Consider the following 25,668-nt stretch of genomic DNA (forward strand, 5'->3'; position numbering starts at 1 on the left):
TGGCTGCATGTGGACACACATGCAGAGATTACCCAACAAACGGAGTAAATCATGAGAGCGCCATCATGTCTCCGGGACAATCTTTTCGGCTAGGTCCAGATTGCATGACACAGCACCATTTAGGTTTCTTTATAGGACAGCACACTCTATTGCACTTTCCTAAACCGTAAAACAAATGGTATCCAGATAATATCTGGCAATAAGGCCAATAGGACACGCTTTCAGCCTCTGTCTGGTGACGGCATAGTGTACGTTGGGAAGAGCTCTGGAAAGATCTTGCTCACACTGGCTTATATCACAGAGGAGTGTAATGCAAGAAAGTCTCACATTGCACTCTGCCCAATGTTATTCAAATGATGCAGAGCCAATCTGCGATTTTAGTCTCATGCCGATCTGTGATTGGCAGCATCTCTCGCACCCATACAAGTCTATGGGTGCGTGCAAAACATGGGACTGTACTCTGATGTCATCCAAGTGCAGTCCAATATACACCAACACAGGCAATGGAGAAGATGGAGAGATTACTTTCCTTATCACTTGTGATCAGATTATTGCATGCGAGTGTAGCTTGACACTCGCAGCAGAGTTTGAGTTCAGTGTCACCAACATCACATCTGATGCTCTCACATTTATGCTAATGTGACCCCGGCCTTAGACTGATGGATATTTCAAGAAGACTGGTCAACCCTAAGGGCTCCTTCAGTCACTTCTTGTACGCGAAACGCGGTCCTTGTCCGATCAGTGTTTTTGATCAGAGAGTGTCCGTTTCATCAGCTTTCTACCCGCTGAAAAAGAAGAAATGACTAATGGAGGTTTCTCAAGCTTCTATCAAGCAGCCTGAAAAACAACATGGATGGCATCAGAGTGCTGGCCAATCTCAGAGATCCAGAAACTTGCATTGGCGAATTTGATACGACACTTGAATATTGGACAAGTGGTCAAGGAAAAACATTGGACATGTGACCTACCCAAATGGCCATCACAGGTACAAGTGCTAGGCGCGAAAAAAACCAAAAACATGACGCCTGAAAGCGCTCTAATTATAATACGTATTGTACAATTTCAGAGACGTAGCATACATTTTTATCATTCTTAATTAGGTCCACGTTTCATCAACCTTTGTTTTCTGCTGCAGATAAAGTCAGTGTAGGATGTCTAAGGGTCGGGCAGTCTAGGAATGAAGCGGAGCTGCAGTACCGCCAAATGTAAAAAAGCAGACAGACCAAAACATGTAAAAGACACTGGAGGCAAATGGGAGTATAGAAAAAATGCAAACTTTTTTGTTTGTTTTTTAAAGGAGACAGATTGCCTCTCCGAAGTGCTAAGCAACTTCCTATGGATGCATCATAAGCCAGCACGCAGAACAGGGTAGTCAGGAACATCTGCAGCAGTACGGCCATGTAGGATCTGCCATAACGGCCTTCTCCCATTCCCATCCTTACCTGATGGAGGCTTTCACAGAGGATATTTTCAGGTTTCAAATCTCGATGTGCTATACCTGTGAAAAGACCAATTACCGGTACTTTAATTTCTAGAAAATCATTTATTTTAAGCAATGTCCAAAAAAAAAAAAAAAAAAGGACTACAATGAAAACAGGCAATCGGAATCACTGATTTTTTTGGTCTTCTGCACGTAGGTGGAGGTGTCCTGCACTAACTCCTGACCTTTACATTTAGGTATTGTGCATCTAAACAACTTCTTTAAGACAGACTAAGCCACGACACTTAAAAGGGGTTTTCACCCCTCGACAAGCTAGCCAAATTCTGATAGTGTGCAATCTCACTGTTTGGGCAGAGACAGACTGCCGTATACCTCGTGTGATTACCACATCGCAGTGCAGACTGGCCGGGCCCGGCTCCTCTCCGGACCGCAGCATGATAGCGTGATGTATTTCTATGCAGCAGTCACGCTCCGGTCAGGAGAGCACACCGGCAGTACGAGGTTTCCCATGCGATCCTCGCAGGAGAAATACGGCAGTCTGTCTCTGCCCTTAGGATTCGGCTCTGCTTCCTGGTTCAAGCAGCCATCGAACGACCAGCCTCTGGTCACCATTTTTGGTGGAGGTGAAAACTGGGTATCAGATGTGTCTGATTCATTATGCAGCGCACTTCGCTTAATGAACAGTGTCCGAGTACTACAGCGAGTCCATCTTTAACCCCTTTGTCCCAGAGCCAACTTTGATCTTAGTGGCCAGGCTAAATTTTTAGAAATTTGACAGCTGTCACTTTCTGGTAATAACTCTGGAACACTTCAACGGATCCCAGTGATTAGGAGAATGTTTTTTGTGACATGTGCGTCATGTCAATCCTAAATTTTGGTCGATATGATTCGCATATATTTATGTTCTTCAGGGTCATCGCGATCCGCCCGCACCCAATTAACTAGTTAAATGCAGCTGTTAGACAGCGGCATTTAACAAGCACTGCCGGCCACGCGGCCGGAAGTACGCGCACCACTGACCCCCATCATGTGATCGGGCGTCAGTGCGTTGCCATCACAACCAGAGGTCTGTGGTCAGTGCTCATAGCAATGCTGTAATTCTGCTGCATAGAGGTGATCTGTGCATCACCTCTATGTAGCAGAGGCGATCGAGTAGTGGATACTTCTAGCCCCCCATGGAGGCTATTGAAGCATGCCAAAATTAAAAAATAAAAAAAAAAAAATAAATGTGTCTAAATATATAAAAAAAAAAATACAAAAATATAAAGGTTCAAATCACCCCCCTTTCGCCCCAGTCAAAATAAAAAAAAAATAAAAAAAAAAAAAGTCAAACCTACACATATTTGGTATTGCCGAGTTCAGAGTCGCCCAATCAATAAAAAAAAAAGGATTAACCTGATCGCTAAACGGTGTAGCGAAAAAAAAAAAAAAACACGCCAGAATTACGTTTGTTTAGTCGCCGCGACATTACATTAAAATGCAGTAACGGGCGATCAAAAGAACGTATCTGCACAAAAGTGGTATAATTAAAAACGTCAGCTCGGCACGCAAAAAATAAGACCTCAACCGACCCCAGATCATGAAAAATAGAGACACTACGGGTATCGGAAAATTATTTTCTTTTAGCAAACTTTGGAATTTTCTTTTCACCACTTAGATAAAAGAGAACCTAGACATGTTTGGTGTCTATGAATTCGTAATGACCTGGAGAACAATGGTCAAATTCAGCATTTAGCTAACCTAGCAAAAGAGCCAAACAAAAAACAAGTGTGGGATTGCACTTTTTGTTTGAAATTTCATCACACCTGGAATTTTTTTCCCATTTTCTGTTACATGACATGGTAAAACCAATTGGTGTCGTTCAAGTACAACTCGTCCCGCAAAAAATAAGCCCTCACATGGCCATAAAGACCAAAAAATTAAAAAAAAAAAAAGTTACGGCTCTGGGAAGAAGGGGAGCAAAAAATGAAAACGCAAAAACGAAAATACCTCCGGGGGTTAAGGGGTTAAAAGGGTGCATCGGCGGTCATTAAGAGTAAACATGTATCGGGGATTGGCAGCAGCTCATATGTCAAGTGAAATACATCTTTCCTTTGAACTTCAGATACCTTTGTTGTGCAAGTAGTTTAGAGCACCAGCAATATCTTTTACTACAAAACTGGCTTCTCGCTCATTGAAATACTTCCGCCGATGAATGTGGTTTAGTATGGAACCTAGGTTAGCAAGAACAGATGGTGAGAAACAACAAAACAATATGCAGGAAAGTAACAAAATAAATGCCGAATAAGAGCAACAGTGCATGGTTTTATTAGATTAATCTGCATAACCTAAGAGAAAACACTGGGCAAGCTGACATGGAAGGAATTTGGGTAGAAAGAAATTTTTTAACAGTTGACCGTGTTCTAGCAATTATAAACGTCAATACAGACTAACGAGCCTTGCCATATGACTTCGGATAAATTAGAATCTTAATTGGCAGACAGTGTTTTGGGTATTGCCCCTCATCAGGGTAAATTATGAGATCTGGTTTGGCTAGGTGAGAGGCTCTGGACTGGGGTCTAAGGGATAACCTTTCTACTCGTGGAAAGTGACAAGCCAAGCCTGGCATGTCAGAGTGAGGAGACTTAAGTCATGCATGCTCCTCTGGAAAATTAAATCTGAAAATTGCCTCTTCAGAGAGGAAGAGGATTAGAACTCTAGTGCCACCTACTGAAGCAGTGAGTTCTGATCTTTTTGTTAGAATAGAGTTTTTTCAATCACTATACCTACCAAAAGGGATGCAACAAAATAATGATCAAAACGTCGAATGGACTCCACAATGGCATCATTAAAACCGTCAGCTCAAGACAAAACGATCAAGCCACTAATTTTTTTTCATGTTTTTCAGTACATAGTGTGGTAAAAATCAAGGGAGTCATTCAAAACTACAACTCAGCCTGCAAAGAAAGAAATAGGCGCACGTACGCCTATGAAAAAAAAAAAAAAGAAAGTAATGGAGGAACGCAAAGTTGGAGGGAAAGCTTACATATTTGTAATGGCACCCGTGAGGTTTTCCAGAATTGCAAAGCACCGTCACATTGTATGAATTAATATTAATAGGTATGTTTTGGCATAACAGCAAGGTCTTTAAACTACACATCTTCGTTATCACATTACTTACCACCAGACATCTTCTCAAATACGAGGTAAAATTTCTCCTCCTCTTCAAAAAATTCTATTAATTCCAGGACATTGCTGTGATAGAAAAGCAACAAGTTTTAACAACAGATGGGTAGTCAACATTTCTGGCGAGGCCACGCGGTTCAGTCACGTGGTTTTTGCTGCAACTTGCATGATAACACAGCAAATTTTGGCTGCGATTTTATGGCAATTGCAGCAAAAAAATTGAATTTCGTTGATGCATGGACTCGCCCTTTATAGGTTATCTGTAGTGATGAGAATGTGCACAAGTAACGTGTTAATCAGGCACGCTCGGGTGTTATCCGAGTATCTCGGGCGTGCTCGAATCATATGTGCGAGTCTCGGCTGACGCATGTGTTGCGGCTGTTCGGTTATCCCTGAATGTGTTGTGGATGTCTGACAGCAACAAATCATGCAGCCGCAGAGACTCGGACATATTATACAAACACGGCTATGATTCTTGGATATCACCCGAGGATGCACCATTAACACGTTATCTGAGCACATTCGCTCATCACTAGTTATCGGTCACCAGGTTTTTAATATCCCATCTGAGAGAATGATGTAGGGGTAGAGGCCCTGATTCTAGAGAGGTATCACTTACTGCAGTTTTGAGCAAATCACTTAACTACTGCAGATCTTCCAGTTCTATGATTGCTGAGCTCTGTATAAGCCCAACCCCAACTTTCTTCCTTTGCACAGTGTACACAAAGCTGTCAATCTATGGTAAGACTTATACAGAGCTCATTAATAAAACAGATTTTATAGAAACTTCAGCATGCAGCCCAGTAAGTGAGACACTGCTGCAATCAGGGACTCTGCCCCTACACCATGCTGCTCTCAGACTAGGTGACAAATTCTTTTTAATAACCTATTCTAATCATCAATGCAAAATTACAATCTATGCACTCACCTGTGGCCCTGACATTGATATAACATTTCCACTTCTCTGAACACTCTACTTCGGCTGTGACCAGGTCGTTTCTCGATAATCTGATAGGAAAACAGAAGTTGGATCAATTTCCTTTAGTAGATATGCATTGCTCAACATGTATCGTAATGAAAACAGACTATTTAGGAGTTCGTACACAATAGAGAAATTTTCTGATTTTGGACTTTTGCGCTAAGGAATGATAATCTGCTGCCAGAGGTGTCTGACAGCTACTTACTTTCCTTTGCATCTCTAAAAACACAGGCCCTCTTTTCTGAACCAAGTATATATGTATTTGAGTAAGGGGAGGAAGAATAGTTCATCCACAGCCATTGAAGGTGTACATTTTCTAAGCACATTTTTGGGACAAAGATATTGAAGTGGGGGATGGTGTGGATAGGTGGGTTATTTAAAACAATTGACAAAGTGCAAAGGGGATGAGCAAGAGAAATCTAAAGCCAAATTGGTGTGAGTGTGACCCACCTTTGCCTTCAAAACAGCATGACTTCTTCTAGAAACACATGTACATATTCTTGAAAGGAACTTGGCAGGAAGGTTGCTCCAAACATTTTGAGACCTAACCACAGAACTTCTCTGTGTGGGCTTGTGCAAATAAGTCTGCCTCTTCCAGTGATTCAACTATGCATGAAAACATAGTAACTGGGGTGTAGAAAAATGTCAGCATATGCTCAGGATTGAGGAGTCAAAAATCTGATATATTTAACTGTAACAGAAGGCAGTTTGTTGGCCGAAGTGCTGCACAGTGGTCTGATAATGTGTGTTTGCAGTCAACAGTGAAGCATGGTGGAGGTTCCCTACGAGTTTAGGGCTGTATTTCAGCACACGGAATTGGGGATTTGGTCAATATTAATGGTGTTCTCTATACTGAGAAATTAAGGCAAATAAACTATCATTCTGTATCATCAGGGATGAGTTTGGCTTTAAATTTATTCTGTAGCATAACAATAACAATCAAACATACAGCCAATGCAATGAAGAACCATATTCAGTATAAAGAACAAGAAGCCCAGTAAATGATGGTATGGCTCTGACTGACTGTGCTGGATTATATGAAAAAAAAACCAAGGATTTGCACAAGCCTACATCCACTGAAGATCTGTGGTTAGTAATTCAAGGTGTGTGTGTGCGTGCGTATACAGCTAACTTTTAGTATGTCTACCTGCAAAAGGACAAAATTGTTGGTACCCTTCTGTTGAAAAAAAAACCACAATGGTCACAATGAAATGACTTGGAACTTAAAAGTAATTTTCAATTTATATTTACTGGTTATAAACTAATAAACACATTAAGTTACTCATCGGTAACAGCATTTTTTGGAGGCCCATGACAGCACCAGGAGAGGGGATCCGCCCTTCAGGAACAGGAAACCTACAGATTCAAAAGGGCGGCACCACTCCCACGCATCAGTTGGATTACAGAGCTTGAGAGGACCTCCATGGTTAGTGGCACATAAAATATATACAACTTCACCCATGTGGAAGATGTGCTCACCCATACTTAGGAACTAAGGGTGCTGTCATGGGCCTCAGAAAAATGCAGTTATCGGTAAGTAACTTCATGCTTTATTTGGACTCCCATGACAGCACCACAAGAGAATTACAGAGATGTAAAACTAGCTTAGCGGAGGACTACAGCCTGCAGCACCCTTAACCCAAAGGTAAGATCTGAGGAAGCACCCATGTCCAGCCTATAATGGTTAAAGAAGGTGGACGGGGATGACCACGTAGCCGCCTTACATATCTGGTCGATGGAAACTCCAGACCTTTCTGCCCACGAGGATGCCATGGCTCGAGTAAAATGCGCCCTTAAATTCTGTGGAGCTGGACCACCACCTGCTGTGTAAGCCAGAGAGATAGCCTCCCTAATCCATCTCACTAACATACACTTTGAAACTATGACTCTTCCTAGAGCCTTGGAAGGTTATAAATAAGGCATCGTCCTCTTTCCAGGAATTAGTGAGAGATACTGTAGCAAACATCTTCTAACATCTAACGTGTCAAGTTTCTCCTCCTCCTGGTTAGTAGGATTAGGGAGGAAGGAGGGAAGGACTCTCTTGTGACCTGTGGAAGTCTGAGGCAACCTTGGACAAGTAAGCAGGGTCTGGCCTAAACACTACCCTGTTGATCAATATCTGTGTATAAAGAGGAATTTTAGAGTGCCTGAATATCACTTATTCTACGTGCTGATGTTATAGCTACTAAAAAGGCCACTTTAAAGAGGCAAATACCATGGGTTCAAACGGAGCCTCCGTCATAGTCATAAGGACTAAGTTCAAGTCCCCTGGTACACATCTTACCCTGTGTATGGGCCTAGATCTACCAGCTGCTTTAATGAATCTGGAGACCCAGTAATTACTTGTGATGTCGCAGTTAAATAAGGCACCAAGGGCCGAAACTTGCACTTTAAGGGTACTAGTGGCAAGACCTAAATCTAGACCCTTCTGAAGAAATTATAGAATCTGCCCTATAGGTACCCCCTTTTCGACTTTAAAGTCAGAAGTGGCTAGGAACTGTTTCCAGGTTCTGGCATAAATCTTAGTTGCAATTAACTTTCTACTTTTTAGTAGGGTGGTTATTAGATTTGAGGAGAATCCTTTATCCCTTAGTAATGCCTTTTCAAGCTCCACACCGTCAAGTGGAGTCCTGCTACTCATTGATTGTTGACTGGGCCCTGGGAGAAGAGATCCGGAAGATCTGGAAATATCCAGGGATCGCAGACCGACATAGTCCTTAGCCAGGAGAACCAAGCCCTTCTGGGCCAGAAGGGAGCAATTAGTATAATCCTCGTCCTGTCTTCTCTGATCTTTCTCACTACCAGAGGTAACCGGGATAGTGGAGGGAATGTGTAGGCCAGGTTGAAGTCCCACTTCCTCAAGAAGGCGTCCACAATAAGAGGTTTTTCCTCCGGATTCAGAGAACAGAACTGACTTTTCTGTTTCTCCAGGTGGCAAAAAGGTCTATATCAGGCAGACCCCACATGCGGACAATCTGGTTGAAGATGGCTCCATTTAGAGACCATTCTCCCTGCCTTAGTATGTTGCAGCTTAAAAAGTCCACCTTGGCATTGTCTTTTCCTCTTATGTGTAGCGCTGTTAAAGATAGTAAATGTCTTTCTGCTATCTGGAAAAGACATTCTGTTACTTCCATCAGGGCCTCGGATCGGGTCCCACCTTGGAGGTTGATGTAGGCCACCGCCACCTGGTTGTCCAAGAGAGTTCTGACATGGTGACCCTGTAGATACACAACGAGTTTCTTCACCGACAATTCTACCGCTGATAGTTCCTTCAGGTTATATGAGCTTTATACCTGGGGATCCCAATGACCCTGGACCACAATATCCTCCATATGGGCCCCCCCACCCCAAAGGACTGGCGTCTGTGGGTATTATACGCGATATGCAATTTTCCCAAGGAACCCTTGAGGCTACGTTATCCCTGTTAAGCCTCCATCTTAGGGAACTTCTGGCTGATGGATTCTGTGTCATTCTGCCCTGTAGGAATCCCCCCAGGGTTCTATCATTAAGTCTATCATTGACAGCTGGGATACAGGATATTAGGGAACCTAATAGGGACATGGCTTGCCTAAGGGTCATGGAGGGCCTACTTACTGCTCGCAAAACCTGGAGATGAAGGCGAATAATTTTGTCTGGTGGTAGGCGACATTCTTGACTTCCCGAATCCAACACGAGACCGAGGAATAGTTGAACCTTCACAGGTTGTAAACGTGATTTTTATGAGTTTATTAGCCAACCTAACTGTTCTAGAGTGGACCTAGGTCTTGCTACCTGTGAAAGGCAATGATCAGCCGAACTGCCTATAATTAAGTCGTCTAAATAGGGGGACAATCAAGATGTCCCGAAGGTGGGCCATGACCTCGGCAATTAACTTCATGAAGACTCGTGGAGCGACTGACAGGCCAAAGGGGAGTGCTACAAAGTGAAAATGACGGACTGAGCAACTTATGGATACTGCCACTCTCAGGAAACGTTGATCATTTGCGTGAATAGGCAGATGATAATATGCATCCTTTAAATCTAAGGCTATGTTCACACGGTGCGGTTTTTGCTGCGGATCCGCAGCGGATTTGGCACTGCAGATCCGCAGCTTTTTTCCATGTAGGTTACAGTACAATGTAACCCAATGGAAAACAAAACCTGCTGTGCCGACGATCCTTTTTTCCCCAGGCAAATCCGCAGCGGTTTTGCCTGCAGAAAAAAGAAGTACCTGTCAATTCTTTCTGCGGATTCTGCTGCGGGTTTCCAGCAGCCCCAATAGGAAACTGCAGTTGGAAACCCGCAGTGGAATCCGCAGAAGAAAAAGGATCAAAAACCGCAGCGAAAAATCAGTGCGGATTTGAGCTGCGGTTTTTCAAAACAGGACCTGAAAAAAAAAGGACGGAAAAAAGGATCGTGTGAACGTAGCCTTATACCGCCATGAAACCGTTTTGAAATAACATTTTTTATGCCAAGCCAATTGTTTCCATTTTAAAGGGGTGAGTGATCAGAAATGTATTGAGGGACCGGAGATTGATGATGGTTCTGTAAGAGTTATCCAGTTTCCAGACCAAGAACAGGGAGAGGGAAAGCCTCTACCCTTCTCAGATTCCAGAACCTCCACCAGGACCCCTTTATGACAATTTAACTGCTTCTGCCTGCAGGGCAGATTTCTCTAGATAGGAAGAGCGGAAGGATGTTAGTTTGAATTTATCCCCTCGAATAGAGCAGAATTCAAGTTTGAGTCCTGATGAAATCACACCCTGCACCCAGACGCTGTTGGTGATTAGCGACCAGGCTGGATAGGAGGCCGACAATCTTCCCCCTACAGGTACCACTAGGCATTGGGATTTTTTTTGCGTTCCCGAGAAGAACGTCTAAACATGAAGCCTGTACCTCGCTTCTTCCGGTCATCCCATCTGGAACGGTCTCCTGTGGGTCTTCCTTGACAAAACTTTCTCCTACTGAAGGGGCGTCCGTAAGAAGAGGATGATAAGTTGGGGGATCTTCTCTTCTCCTGCCTTATCCAGCAACTCGTCCAAAAAGGTATTCCCCTTCACATGGAATCACACAGAGCTTAGATCTTGCCTGGATATCTCCTGGCCAGCATTTTAACCACAGAGCCCTGAGGGCTGCGTTGGAAAGACCCGCTGCTCTTGCCGCCATCCGGACAGAGTCCACTGAGGCATCTGATAGGAATGCCGCGGCCTCCTGAATTATTGGAAGAGCCCCCAGAATCGACTTCCAAGGCGTACCCTCCTTTAGCAGAGACTCGAGCTGGTCCAACCAGACCATCATTGATCTAGCCGCGCAGGTGGACACTAGTGCTAGTCTAAGGGATCCGGCCGCCATCTCCCAAGTTCCTTTAAGGAAGATATCCGCCTTCCTGTCTAGGGGGATCTTTCAGGTTCCCCAAATCTTCAAAGGGAAGGGAAATTTCTTTGATGCTTTGGATACAGCTGCATCAAACCTAGGGTCTTTATCCCAAGTGTTAACGGCCAGATCATCAAAGGGGTATCTCCACTTGAGGGCTGGAGGTAAGGAGCCCCTTTTTTCCAGGCTCTTCCACTCACAGAATCAGTCCCTGAATTTTTCAATTCAAGGGAAAGGATTTAGGCTTCCTTTGATCTAATCCCTTGAACATGACGTCCTGCATGGACAGTTTGGTACTGGGCTCTACTATCCCCAATGTACTCCTAACCGCCTTTACAAGTTTGTCCATGCGGTCTAGGGGAAGGCAGAAGCGACTCGAATCTTCCTCGGATGAAGAAGCAGAGGGGGATGAATTAGAGGAATCCTCATTTTCCCTCCAACCAGACGACAAATCTGATTCCGGAAGATCCATCTGCCTGGAACTTTCCCCTTGAGTCAGGGATTTTATGGACTCCCTCACTTCTGTCCGGATGATATCCTTCAAACTCTTGGTGAAATTAGAAGTCTCTTCTGCCACCTGAGGGTGATCGTAAGGGGCAATATAGACTACCTAGGGGCTAATGCCGCTCCCCCCTCCGCTCCTGAGCCCTCATCACCTGCTGGATACAGAGGGGCATAACTTTGGACAAGAGTTTGTAGGGGGCATCCACAGAGGGCGCATTCTCTGTGCTTTGCCTTAGTTGTACATTTCTTCCCATAAAAATGAAAACATAAGGGGAAGGCTGCATCACTGAGTGATCATTCACGAAGATCACTTACCAGTGTCTGCAGAAATAGGTACTGGTTTACGAAGGAGGGGGGGTGGGGATTTCTCAGCCCAGCCGATGCTACAGACTCCAGTCTGGAAGAGCTCCTGCGGCTGGATCGGTCACTCAACTGGCCATGACCTGCACCATCCCGTGCCTTCTGCCGGGCCCAAGGCTTCTGTGTAGCGTGCTGGGAACCATCATTTTTGTCCATGCCACTTTTATTATATTTGTTTCTTTTTTTGCTGAACCATCATTAAAAAACCATGTCAATTTCATTAGTTGACATTCAGTTAATTTAAAATGAAAATTACTTTTATGTCAGCTTCGATTGATTTCAGTGACCATTTTAGTTTTTTTTACATTAATAGAAGGGTACTAACAATATTGTCCACATGTGTATGAACTTAAGAACATGAAAATAACTATTTAAAATAGTAAAAGTTAGATTCAGTCACGGGCAAACCAGGCTCATAATACAATTAAAGTTCTGCCAGAAACGGATACGATAAATAAAAAAAGAAAGAACTTACTTTCACTGCATACTCTCTATTAGTGACTACGTTAATGCAGCTTTGGACCTTGGCATGTGCTCCTTCACCAAGCACCTCATCCTGAAGCTGATACATGTCTATAAAGATAAACTCAAAGGAATCAATAGCTGTAGACAAAGTACCGTATTTTTTGGACCATAAGACTCACCCACATTTTCAAATGGGGGGGGGGGGGAATTAGTCTTACAGTACAAATTCAACTTACTAGAAGCGGGGTGGAGGGGGAAGGGTTTGCTGTGACGGTGGTGGTGGAGCAGGGCCACAGGTGGTGTTAGGAGGTACGAAGCTACGAGTCCCATCCCAGGCTGGTAGGAGACATTCTGTGAAACCCCAGACCCCCCTGCACTTGAATGGTTCCAATGTGGTGGATTCTGGGAATATAGCCGCCAGAGGTGGCACATGCGCAGATTTTGATCTGGGGAAACAAGACCTCATACTGCGCATGTGCCATCTCCGGCAGCCATTTTCCCCAAAGTCCACCGCATTAAAACCATGGAAGTGTGAGGCTCTGGGCTTTCACAAAATGTCAGGGGAGCCCCACACCGCCAAGCACTCTCCCTTTCTAGCCTGGGACTCACATCATTGCCCTGCAGCATCGCACCTCTGAACATCCCTTCCTCCCAGGCCAGAGCCCTCAGAATCGCCTGACTCCTGCCGGTGAAGTCCTCCCTGTAAGCTACATTCGGACTATAAGACACATTGCATATCCCCCAAAAAAAGTTTTGGGGAAAAAAAAAAAGTGCATCTTATAGTCAATTTTTTTCAAATTAATTTATTTATTTTTAAGAAAAACACATGAACAGCACAAGGTTTACATCCAGGTTCATAAGATTCTAGGTACTTTTTCATCCATTAGAAAATCAAAAGGGAATCTAAAAACGTTAACACCCTCAACCATCCAAAAAAATATATCATTAACTCCTTTCTGTCATTGGACGTACTATTCCGTCCATGTGGGGTGGGCCCTACTTCCCAAGGATGGAATAGTACGTCCAGCGCGATCGGCCGCGCTCACGGGGGGAGCGTGGCCGATCGCGGCCGGGTGTCAGCTGCCTATCGCAGCTGACATCCGGCGCTATGTGCCAGGAGCGGTCACGGACCGCCCCCGGCACACCGCGATCAAACATGATCGCGGTGTGCCGGCGGTATAGGGAAGCATCGCGCAGGGAGGGGGCTCCCTGCGGGCTTCCCAGAGACCCCCGCAGCAACGTGATGTGATCGCGTTGCTCCGAGGGTCTCCTACCTCCTTCCTCGCTGCAGGTCCCGGATCCAAGATGGCCGCGGCATCCGGGTCCTGCAGGGAGGGAGGTGGCTTACCGAGTGCCTGCTCAGAGCAGGCGCTTGGTAAGCCTGCAGTGCTCTAAGTCAGATGGGTGATCTGACAGAGTGCTGTGCAAACTGTCAGATCACCGATCTGTGATGTCCCCCCCTGGGACAAAGTAAAAAAGTAAAAAAAAAAAAATTCCACATGTGTAAAAAAAAAAAAAAAAATTCCTAAATAAAGAAAAAAATATATATATATTATTCCCATAAATACATTTCTTTATCTAAATTAAAAAAACAAACAATAAAAGTACACATTTAGTATCGCCGCATCCGTAACGACCCAACCTATAAAACTGTCCCACTAGTTAACCCCTTCAGTAAACACGTAAGAAAAAAAAAAAAAAAACGAGGCAAAACGCTTTATTAATCATACCGCCGAATAAAAAGTGGAATAAAACGCGATCAAAAAGACAGATATAAATAACCATGGTACCGCTGAAAGCGTCATTTTGTCCCACAAAAAAAGAGCCGCCATACAGCATCATCAGCAAAAAAATAAAGTTATAGTCCTCAGAATAAAGCGATGCCAAAATAATTTTTTTTTCTATAAAATAGTTTTTATTGTATAAAAGCGCCAAAACATAAAAAAATGATATAAATGAGATATCGCTGTAATCGTACTGACCTGAAGAATAAAACTGCTTTATCAATTTTACCAAACGCGGAATGGTATAAACGCCTCCCCCAAAAGAAATTCATGAATAGCTGGTTTTTGGTCATTCTGCCTCACAAAAATCGGAATAAAAAGCGATCAAAAAATGTCACGTACCCGAAAATGTAACCAATAAAAACGTCAACTCGTCCCGCAAAAAACAAGACCTCACATGACTCTGTGGTCTCAAATATGGAAAAATTATAGCTCTCAAAATGTGGTAACGCAAAAAATATTTTTTGCAATAAAAAGCGTCTTTCAGTGTGTGACGGCTGCCAATCATAAAAATCCGCTAAAAAACCCGCTATAAAAGTAAATCAAACCCCCCTTCATCACCCCTTTAGTTAGGGAAAAATTAAAAAAACGTATTTATTTACATTTTCGGGTTAGGGCTAGGGCTAGGGCTAGGGTTAGGGCTAGGGTTAGGGCTAGGGTTAGGGCTAGGGTTAGGGCTAGGGTTAGGGCTAGGGTTAGGGCTAGGGTTAGGGCTAGGGTTAGGGCTAGGGTTAGGGCTAGGGTTAGGGCTAGGGTTAGGGCTAGGGTTAGGGCTAGGGTTAGGGCTAGGGTTAGGGCTAGGGTTAGGGCTAGGGTTAGGGCTAGGGCTAGGGTTAGGGCTAGGGTTAGGGTTAGGGCTAGGGCTAAAGTTAGGGTTTGGATTACATTTACGGTTGGGAATAGGGTTGGGATTAGGGTTAGGGGTGTGCCTGGGTTAGAGGTGTGGTTAGGGTTACCGTTGGGATTAGGGGTGTGTTTTCATTAGGGTTTCAGTCATAATTGGGGTGTTTCCACTGTTTAGGCACATCAGGGGCTCTCCAAACGAGACATGGCGTCCCATCTCAATTCCAGCCAATTCTGCGTTGAAAAAGTAAAACAGTGCTCCTTCCCTTCCGAGCTCTCCCGTGTGCCCACACAGGGGTTTACCCCAACATATGGGGTATCAGCGTACTCGGAACAAATTGGACAACAACTTTTGGGGTCCAAGTTCTCCTGTTACCCTTGGGAAAATACAAAACAGGGGGCTAAATAATAATTTTTGTGGGAAAAAAGATTTTTTATTTTCACGGCTCTGCGTTATAAACTGTAGTGAAACACTTGGGGGCTCAAAGTTCTCACAACACATCTAGATAAGTTCCTTGGGGGGTCTAGTTTCCAATATGGGGTCACTTGTGGGGGGTTTCTACTGTTTAGGTACATTAGAAGCTCTGCAAACGCAATGTGACGCCTGCAGACCAATCCATCTAAGTCTGCATTCCAAATGATGCTCCTTCCCTTCCGAGCTCTGCCATGCGCTCAAACGGTGGTTCCCCCCAACATATCAGGTATCAGCGTACTCAGGACAAATTGGACAACAATATTTAGGGTCCAATTTCTCCTGTTACCCTCAGAAAAATACAAAACTGGGGGCTAAAAAATAATTTTTGTGGGAAAAAAATTGTTTTATTTTTACGGCTCTGCATTATAAACTTCTGTGAAGCCCTTGGTGGGTCAAAGTGCTCACCACACATCTAGATAAGTTCCTTAGGGGGTCTACTTTCCAAAATGGTGTCACTTGTGGGGGGTTTCAACGTTTACGCACATCAGTGGCTCTCCAAACGCAACATGGCGTCCCATCTCAATTCCTGTCAATTTTGCATTGAAAAGTCAAACGGTGCTCCTTCCGTTCCGAGCTCTCCCATGCGCCCAAACAGTGGTTTACCCCCACATTTGGGGTATCAGCGTACTCAGGACAAATTGTACAACAACGCTTGGGGTCCATTTTCTCCTGTTACCCTTGGGAAAATAAAACAAATTGGAGCTGAAGTAAATGTTTTGTGAAAAAAAGTTAAATGTTCATTTTATTTAAACATTCCAAAAATTCCTGGGAAACACCTGAAGGGTTAATACACTTCTTGAATGTGGTTTTGAGCACCTTGAGGGGTGCAGTTTTTAGAATGTGTCACACTTGGGTATTTTCTATCATATAGACCCCTCAAAATGACTTCAAATGAGATGTGGTCCCTGAAAAAAAAATGGTGTGGTAAAAATGAGAAATTGTTGGTCAACTTTTAACCCTTATAACTCCCTAACAAAAAAAAAAATATTGGTTCCAAAATTGTGCTGATGTAAAGTAGACATGTGGGAAATGTTACTTAAGTATTTTGTGTGACAGATCTCTGTGATTTAATTGCATAAAAATTCAAAGTTGGAAAATTGCGAAATGTTCAAAATTTTCACCAAATTTCCGTTTTTTTCACAAATAAACGCAGGTAATATCAAATAAATTTTACCACTATCATGAAGTAGAATATGTCACGAGAAAACAATGTCAGAATCACTGGGATCCGTTGAAGCGTTCCAGAGTTATAACCTCATAAAGGGACAGTGGTCAGAATTGTAAAAATTGGCCCGGTCATTAACATGCAAACCACCCTTGGGGGTAAAGGGGTTAACAGATAAGCCAGACAATTCTGTTATGACCCAAAAGTATTGCTCCAACAGGGAGAAATTGCATTTTGAAGGGTCTAGAAGTGAACTGGGGCATGATAATGTACTTCTAGCCTCTTCTCCTCAGGCTGTATTTTTTGTCTAGCAGCACCCTTCCCTAACTGATCAGCCATCAGCCTGGGTAAGCTGCTGCTAGGTGGGAACTCCAGTGCCCATATCATGCCCCATTGCATTTTACAGATACAGATTTAGGCTATGTTCACACGGTGCGGTTTTTGCTGCGGATCCGCAGCGGAATTGCACTGCGGATCCGCAGCAGTTTTCCATGTAGGTTACAGTACAATGTAACCCAATGGAAAAAAGGACCCGCTGTGCCGACGATCCTTTTTTCCACAGGCAAATCCGCAGCGGTTTTGCCTGCAGAAAAAAGAAGTAGCATGTCACTTCTTTCTGCAGATTCCGCTGCGGGTTTCCAGCAGCACCAATAGGAAACTGCATTTGGAAACCCGCAGTGGAATCCGCAGAAGAAAAAGGATCAAAAACCGCAGCTAAAATCAGCGCTGAATTTAGCTGCGGTTTTTCAAAACAGGACCTGAAAAAAAAGGATGAAAAAAAGGATCGTGTGAACGTAGCCTAAAACGGGATTTCATGCTGCAGGAGCAGTGCTTTGGGGTCTCTAAAGTGAATGCTCATCTTACTGCAGACTCCAGCATAATTCATACTCAGGTATTGTAAGAAAATGAACTGCTTTACAGACAGTAATCAGCATCATCACAATTGGAAGAATTTGAAAAAGAAACATACAGAACATAATAGAAAAAAACAGCTCACACATGTCATTTGCGGTCCCTCCAGCATAGCTGCAGCTGTAGCTATATCTCCAAAATTCCTCGCGAATATCTAAAGCGTGTTCAGTTATGACCAGCTTCTTTATCAGTCCAGGATGTCTTTCCGCAGTCACAGCATGGCTTTGTAAAAAGAGCCATTAGCCATATTCTCAACTAGGCTGCACTTTAAAGCTAACCTGTCACTTCCAAAAATGCCATCTTACTTGCAGAAAAAGTGGAAATCTGCAGGTAAAATCGCATGTACATCATGCCTGGCAGGCCTACTGGAGCAGCGGCTACAGGGAGAAAAAAAAATTATGCTATCCCTGAAGCCACTTGCAAAAGAAAAAAAATATTCATAAAACTTATATAAAATGGATATCACCATAATTTTACTGACCCACAAAATAAAGTTAAACATTTGTGTCGCACATGAATAGATTAAATTTAAGATAAAAAAAAATTTAACTTTTTTTTCTAAATCTCCAAAGAAAAAAGGGCAATTTCACAATTGTTTTTTTTTTATTTTTATTTACCATGTTCACTATACAGTAACACTGGCCTGGCAATCTGATTGCCCAGGTCAGTATGATTACGCATACACCAAACAGGTCTTAGTTGTTTTTTTTTTTATTTAAGTGGTGAAAAAAAACTCCATAATTTGTACAAAAAAAAAAAAAAAAGTTTGCTTTTGTTACTTTCAGAGATGTTGCATTGGCCAAAAAAACAGTAATTCTGGAGTTTTGATTTTTTTCATTAGGTCGTTTACTGATTGGATTAATTTATTTTATATTGTTATACATTAAACTTATACGAAGGCAGCAATAACAGATATGCATGGATTTTTTATAATTTTTTTAAATTGGTCAACAAGGGGGCGATTTGAACTTGTATTTTTTTCATATTTTAAAAAACCTTTTTTCACTTTTTTTTTTTTATTTATTAGTCCCCTTAGAGGACTTGAAGCTGCAATCATCCAATCGCATGCACTGCTATGTATAGTGAAAAGCATGATCTATGAACGTCCGCTAAACGCTGGCTTTCACATAAGTATCATAATGACTCCTGGCTGCCAGAGCAACCCATCAGCGCCCTAAAATCACATCACGGGCGCATGGAATAACCCACCCCTCCTACCAGTGTGTGTTAAATGCCACTCTATTCAGAGATTGACAGCTGTATTTAACAGGTTAACAGCCACATGCAGAGCTCCGCTCCACCCATGGCTGTTAATGGGAGATGATTGTTGAAAAATTCAGCCATCTGCCAAGAAAAATATGGGACAGCTTGTGAGGCGACATGACGTACCAGTATGTCAAATATCGATAAGGTGCTAAAGAAAATCTGTCAGTAGGTTTTTGCTTTGTAAATTTATGGCAGCATGATGTTGGGACAGAGACCCTGATTCCAGTGATGCACCAGTTTACTGGGCTCAGCAGTGGTGATGGAATCAGTTTTTTCTGCTGCCGATCTAGTAGAGCTGTGTATAACCCTGACTACTCCACAGATTTCTGTGTACATTGTATAGTTATAGAGAGCTGCTAATCAGTGAGGGGGTTGCTGCTGGACTAGGAGGAACAAGGCCAGTTGTCTAGTGATTATCTCTTGCTGATAAAACACTGATTGTATTGAAATATGCAGCACAGTAAGCGACACTGATAGAAGAACCTGCTGACAGATTCCCTTTAAAGTGGTTGCTCACTACCAACTACTATGTTATATACCCCTGAGATAGGTATTTATGCAAGTGCCAATGCCTTTCATTACTAAATGTTCCTCTGAGGGACGCTAGCACTCCTAGTCATGTCAAGCTGGGGAAAAGATAACCCTCACGTCCAGTGAGGTCACGAAAATTCAAGCCCACTGCAACTTCCAGATTTTAGCATATCACCACAAACTAATGATCCAGACTCACTGACAGACAACGGCTTTAACCAATTTGATTGTTAAAGTGTGTGCTCAACAGAAAAACTGCACTTAGGCATGCAAATCATCAAGATCCACTGCTGGCAGCTCCCTTTGCAATCTCCAACCAATGAAGTCTCAGATGCATGTGATGGGAGACAAGTCCGGAGATGCTGCAGACCACGCTAACATGGGCATTATGCAACCTGGAACTGTGTTGAAAAACTGGGACACTTCAAAAGCAAAAAAAAAACAAAAAAAAAAAACACGAGAAGGAAATACTAAAATACAGACCTTCAAACTTTCCAGTGAAACTATCTGTTGCCCTGCAACGTTTTTTCTTCTTTGTTCTTTTCTTGGCATCAGGAATATCTATGGGAGCACTTGAAGGCATGTCTGAGAAAAATAAAGGTGTAATAAAATAGGTTATTAGATCTGACTAACGTGGCATCATTAAATGGTCAATAGATACTAAATAAAGAAGCAGTTTCTAACTGTAATCTGTACTACATAAGGGCTGGATGATTTTGCTTAAAATTAAAATCTCTTTTTTTCAAAATGTCCAGAGCTTGCATGCTGATGACTTAGCAGGACAGGTCACCAACATTGGGCTGTGACACCCGATGGGCCTACGATCAACTGTTAAAACGGAGCACTGGGCGTAATTTTGTATAGCCACTGTATACACACAGGGATGTGTTCAGAGTAGACCTGGTTGAATGGCCACAACAATCAGCAGAACTTACCCTAGCCTTGTACAGTTGATGACATGAATATAAAGTAATTCATCCAATTCATGTGTACATGTACTTCCGCACTATATATTCTCATGTATGCTTATACCCATAACATTGGCAAATAGTGTAATGTCAAATACACGTATGTCCTTGTAAGATCAAAAACTGCTGGGACAGCACTAGTGTGAACAATGAGACCTATGTTTTCTAGTTTTAAGAGATTAATAGGAATTAAAGTGTCTCCAGGAATACGTTACACCCATTACTCACAGATGTCTGCATCATTGTATCTGATGAGTAAGGATAGTTTGGCCGATTGTGCTACGCTTCTTAGTAAAGCACCAGAAAGCTATAGAGGAACGCCAACATTCGATCTATTATCTCCCTATTGTAGATTGTAAGCTCTCACGAGCAGGGTCGTCTTATTTTGCTTTAATTATTGTATTGTTAACATTGTTACTTATGACTGTTGTGTTTGAAACTGTTAAACTGTAAAGCGCTGCGGAATATATATATTATTATTATTCCCCAGTGCACTACAATTAGATGTATTGACCCCTAAATTTTACACTGCCAGGAAACTTTAATCATCAGGAAGAAAAAAAAAAAAAAACATTTTCATGCTTTCTGTTGTCTACCCATGGGGTGAGTCTTATAGTAAGGCGAGTCCTATGGTCCGAAAAATACGTTACATTCCTGTACATCCACAAAAGAAACCAAGGAGACTAGTTAGCAAGTAGGGATAGAATGTCTAAAACCTCCCAAAAAGATGTAAAACCCTGACTTGCAGGACGAGGTTACAATCTAAAAGCTCATTTACCAGGGCGTGAGGGGCAGTCAAAGTTGAACACAGATTCCATGTTTCTGGACTCCGCTCCATAACTGACGTCAAATGGGTTTTGACCCTAAAACAAAACAGAATTATCGTTTACTATACTTTGTTGGTTTAAAACGTAAGGAAAAAAAAAAAAAAAACATCCAAAGCATATTTATTCTGCAAAATGTGACCACAACGACGGGAAAGCTGATGGGTGCTTACAACGACGCGCCCTTGGGCCCCACACTGTAAATGCTGCTGTCAAGAGATTGACAGCAGCATTTGTTAGGCCAACTCTGCTCCACCAGCAGCTGTTCGAGAAAGAGGATGGCTGATTAGCAACCATCTGCCGGGAATGGGGATGACTCTCGAACTTGCTCCATACACCTGTTCCTGACCTGTTCCTCGTCATTAAGGGGTTGAAGAGTATCCATCACCAATCTGAGGCTGAAAAGGGTGATAGATATTCTTTAAGGCCTGTTCCTTAAGGGGTTAATCTAACAAATGTCCAAAGGTAGGATACACCTGGTATCACCACATCTGTAAAGACCAGAATAATTAAACCATATTTATTCTGCATGATAAAGGCAAAAAAAACAAAAAAAAACACACCTAAAAACTAAACCAGAATAACCATTTTTGTTCATCGCAACTCCCATAAAATGCCGTCATACTCTAGAACTGCAACCTCCTTAGCACGCCCAGAAGTGCAAGGTGCTCAGCGATATGGCCAAGGTAAGGAGGCGGAAAACCGACCACCGCTGAACAAGACACAGAAGCGGAAGCTTCCAAACACAAATTTGTGAACAAGCCCTTACGCAGCTGATTTGTTGCGAGACAGTATGAACAAAAATAGCAAATCACTAATTTTCATTTTTTACGCCCTTCTCCATGTGGTATAAGTGATGACACCTTTTTTTCTTCAGGTCGGTACAATTGGCTATTCCAAATTTATACAGGGTGTTTAGGTTTCGCTACTTTTGCATACTAGAGAGAAACATTTTTTTTTAAGTGCATCAACATATTTTGAGAGCTGCAACTTCCCTTTCTGCAGACTGATTAGTGAGGTTTTTTTTCTTATGTGATGAAGTGACCTTTTCAGTGATACCATTTTTATTTAGGAGTTTGTGATCACATTTCATTGCATGGTGGTGTGATCACTAAAGAGAGAGTTTGGGCCCTTTATCTAAATGTATTCATTTTCTTCACAGTGCTCACTTACAAATTATTTTTTTCATTATTTTTTTTTTTTTTAGTTAGATTCCCCCTCCAACCCCCATGAGAATGCAAACTGATCACTGTGATGAGCTCTGTATTCCCACACCCCCAAAACGGATTGTCAGCTTTCTGCCTATGCACAGAAAGCTGTCGACAGGATTACACACAGTCCAACAGAGCTAGTAGATATGCAGCAGATAAAACCGTATTATCGAAGTGATACCTCTGGAATATTGGAATCTGCCCATACATCATACTGCTCTCAGATGAGATGGCAAAAAGCTGGCGAGAGATTCCCTTTAAACATCCAGGACAGTGCTGACAATGGCCCGAGTGGGTGGAACTCTTATCCGCTAAGCCAGGGGTGGGGAACCTCAGGCCCCAGGGCCATTTACGGCCCTCGATGACCTTTTATCAGGCCCCTGGGCAGATTCCCAGGGACCGCATTCTTGGGCAGGGAGGTGTATTGTGATTACAATAAGCTCATTATTTTCTTCTTGCTCTGTTAGCACACATATGCAGTGTTCACTACTGAACACTGAAGGGCATGCAATGAAAGATTACGTCCTGAAACCAGTACCAGAGTCTGGATGTACTTTGTGGGCGGAGTTTGTACGGCCCCCGAAGGATGGTATAAATATCCAAGTGGGCCTTGGCAGAAAAAAAAAAAAAGATTCCCCACCCCTGTGCAAGTATAAAGCTGGCAAATAAGACTTTAGGAGTTAAAGGGGTTTTCACAAAATCGTAAGTAGTCATGAAAGGAGGCCCACCATGTATTACCATGGATCATATGCGCCAGTAGGATAAATGAGAGCCATGTAGTATTCAATGGAGATGGGCATTCTTGGCCTTCTCTCCATTAATGGTCAATAGGGCTGTCAGAAATGGTAACGCTGTGTACTACGGCTATGGGACTGCTGGAGAGAGGAATGAATGGAGGGGAGGCAGAACATTCAGGACCTACTCTATTCATGCTGGTGATAGGTGGAGCCCCAGGTCTCTTGATCCAGAGCTCAAATTTCCAGATTGATGGAGGTCTCAGCAGCAGGACCACCAGTGATCAGCAAGTTATCCTCCATCCAATGGAAAGGAAACAACAAACAATTTGGGGAACATTCCATCAAAATTTTACTTTAAAGATTATTCTTCATTTAACTTCCTTCAAAACATTTGACGGCATTTTTCCTTTTATTCTTCAGGGGCATAGGTAGGTAACATTTGGATTATGCGTTCCTTCTTCACTCCCATATACAGAGCACCAACACTAAAATCTATGGGATGTGACGGGCCCTGAATTATAATGGCAGAGAACTGCTTTAAACTGAAAGTAACCCATTAATGGGGCAGAATAAAGCCAATTCGAGAATAAAATTCCACTCACCTTAAAGGAACGATGAAAACCTTTCATCTCGGGGCTTTTTTTCTGTACCATACTTGCAAAAATAAACGCTTCCAAATTTAAAATCGAAGGACTGTTTTCTTAAACCTCAAAAAAAGTTGAATACTGCTGGAATTTGCAGTTGAAAATATGGAATGAAGGATGAAAAAAATTAGGGCTTGGAGCTCTCAGATGGCTGGAAGAGACCCTGAGAAAACAAAAGCAAAGGCTGTGACGTAAAACCAAATCAATACAAAAATGTAAACGTGTTGTCAACTACTGGACAACCCTTACGTGATCTATTCAGGACCCCAAAATCATTCGAACAGTGCTGCTGTAGGAGAGTGTACATTGATTTTATCTCATTTGTGGACCTGAATTGATCAAGCAGGGGACATCCTGTAATGGACAATACCGTTAAATAAAAAAAAAAATATGTTCACACAAGAATGACAGCTACAGGAACCATGCAAGACGTTCTTCCTGGAGAAGAAAAGCAAAGCTTGCTGCCACAACCTGCCCGTCAATGAGCAGAAGTAACTAGACCAGGCATGTCAAACTAATACGCAGAGGGCCAAAATTACAAACTTGGCCAAAGTCGTGGGCCAAAGCGAGTGTTTCTGCAGTATATAGGCAAATTACATTTATGGGATCACAGAACTAAAAACTGGCACATACCGTATTCACCCGTTTCGCTATGAAGCCCCGAAAAATTTCTGGTGCAGGCAATTGCCTTCATAATGATTAATCCCTTTGTGACAGAGCTAATTTTGGCCTTCATGACCAAGCGAAGTTTTTTTAAGATCTGACCATTGTCACTTTATGAGACAACTCCGGAACACTAATGGATCCTGCTGTTTCTGAGACGGTTTTCTCGTGACATTGTACTTCGTGTAAGGGTATGTTTCCACGTTCAGGAAACGCTGCGTTTTTGACGCTGCGTTTTTCCGCAGCGTCAAAAACGCAGCGTCCAGATGTTACAGCATAGTGGATGGGATTTCATGAAATCCAGACTCCACTATGCGTTAAACGCATGCGTTTTTGCCGCGAAAACGCATGCGTGGTGGGTTTTTTCGAAACTCAGCATGTTGCTACTATGAGCAAAACACGCAGGAACACCGCAGGTGACCTGCCAGTGACCTCAGGTGCAGTTTTGGTCAGGATTTTACCTGCATAAAATCCTGACCAAAGCCTGAAGCAAAGCTGAACGTGGAAACATACCCTTAGTAGAAAATTTTGGTTGATACAATTTGCGTATATTTATGAATACCTATTTTTTTATCCTCACCCATCTCTTTCGGAGTGGCATGTGGGCCGGTCTTTCCTTGGTTTCTCTGCCCTAGAGCAGAAAGATAAGACCCTGCCTAGAGTCCTGCCTTGGAGTACGGGTATATCATTAACTTAACAAAAAAAGTATAACACTGATTACACAAGAACCACAAGACTGATTTCTGCACCACAGGTATCATTTTAAATCAGTAACACTGCCAACCTCACAATTCCTATAGTTTGTGTAGCAAAATCCTGCTGACCGGTTCCCTTTAAGTACCCACCAAAAGGGTGGTAGAAAATAGCAAACCCAAATAAGTATGAAACCGATAGCTGTAAGTGTAACAAAGTGTCTTTCAAGGCCAGAAGGGGAAACCTCGCGTTAGGCCAGATCCAGCAATCGGGCGAGCTTCAGAGTATAGGCTCTGTTGGAAAGAGCTTGCAAGCGCTGCACTCTTTGTATCTATGAGGCCAGACGCTGGTGAGACCTCCGCTCTTGAGAATAGAGAGAAGTTTTAATCAATGAAAAGCAGTAAATTGCAAAATAGCCATTTTGCCCCTACCCCCCATTCTTTTTTTCCCACAAGGACTGTTGGGAATTACATTGCATATATCGTGTGATCATCCACAGATCAACCCCAAAAAAATTTTTGTTCAGGTGCCAAGGCTTTTTGAATGGATTTAGGGTATTTTGAGGATTACTTTTGCAGAAATGGTTCTAGTTTTTTTAGATAATTTATCCATAAAAATAATGCATTCTCCCATTGCGACTTGTGGTAAATGCAGTAGCTTTGGGTCTTAGGAAATGAAATACCTGC

General features: G+C 42.7%; 1 protein-coding gene across 1 annotated transcript in view; it reads right to left on the minus strand.

The window, feature by feature from the left end:
- The window catches only part of MKNK2 (MAPK interacting serine/threonine kinase 2), a 49,980-nt gene that overhangs the window by 18,555 nt on the left and 5,757 nt on the right, over positions 1-25,668 (minus strand). Inside the window, exons 2-9 of the mRNA XM_077272265.1 lie at positions 23,585-23,789; positions 20,989-21,073; positions 19,726-19,827; positions 12,277-12,374; positions 5,535-5,614; positions 4,602-4,675; positions 3,550-3,654; positions 1,443-1,498 (exon numbers count right to left, since the gene is read on the minus strand). Of these exons, the coding sequence (XP_077128380.1) occupies positions 1,443-1,498; positions 3,550-3,654; positions 4,602-4,675; positions 5,535-5,614; positions 12,277-12,374; positions 19,726-19,827; positions 20,989-21,073; positions 23,585-23,635 (651 nt within the window). The 5' untranslated portion in view covers positions 23,636-23,789. The remainder of the gene's footprint in view (positions 1-1,442; positions 1,499-3,549; positions 3,655-4,601; positions 4,676-5,534; positions 5,615-12,276; positions 12,375-19,725; positions 19,828-20,988; positions 21,074-23,584; positions 23,790-25,668) is intronic.

Source organism: Ranitomeya variabilis, chromosome 1, assembly GCF_051348905.1.
Source record: "Ranitomeya variabilis isolate aRanVar5 chromosome 1, aRanVar5.hap1, whole genome shotgun sequence".
NCBI classification, from domain to species: Eukaryota; Metazoa; Chordata; class Amphibia; order Anura; family Dendrobatidae; genus Ranitomeya; species Ranitomeya variabilis.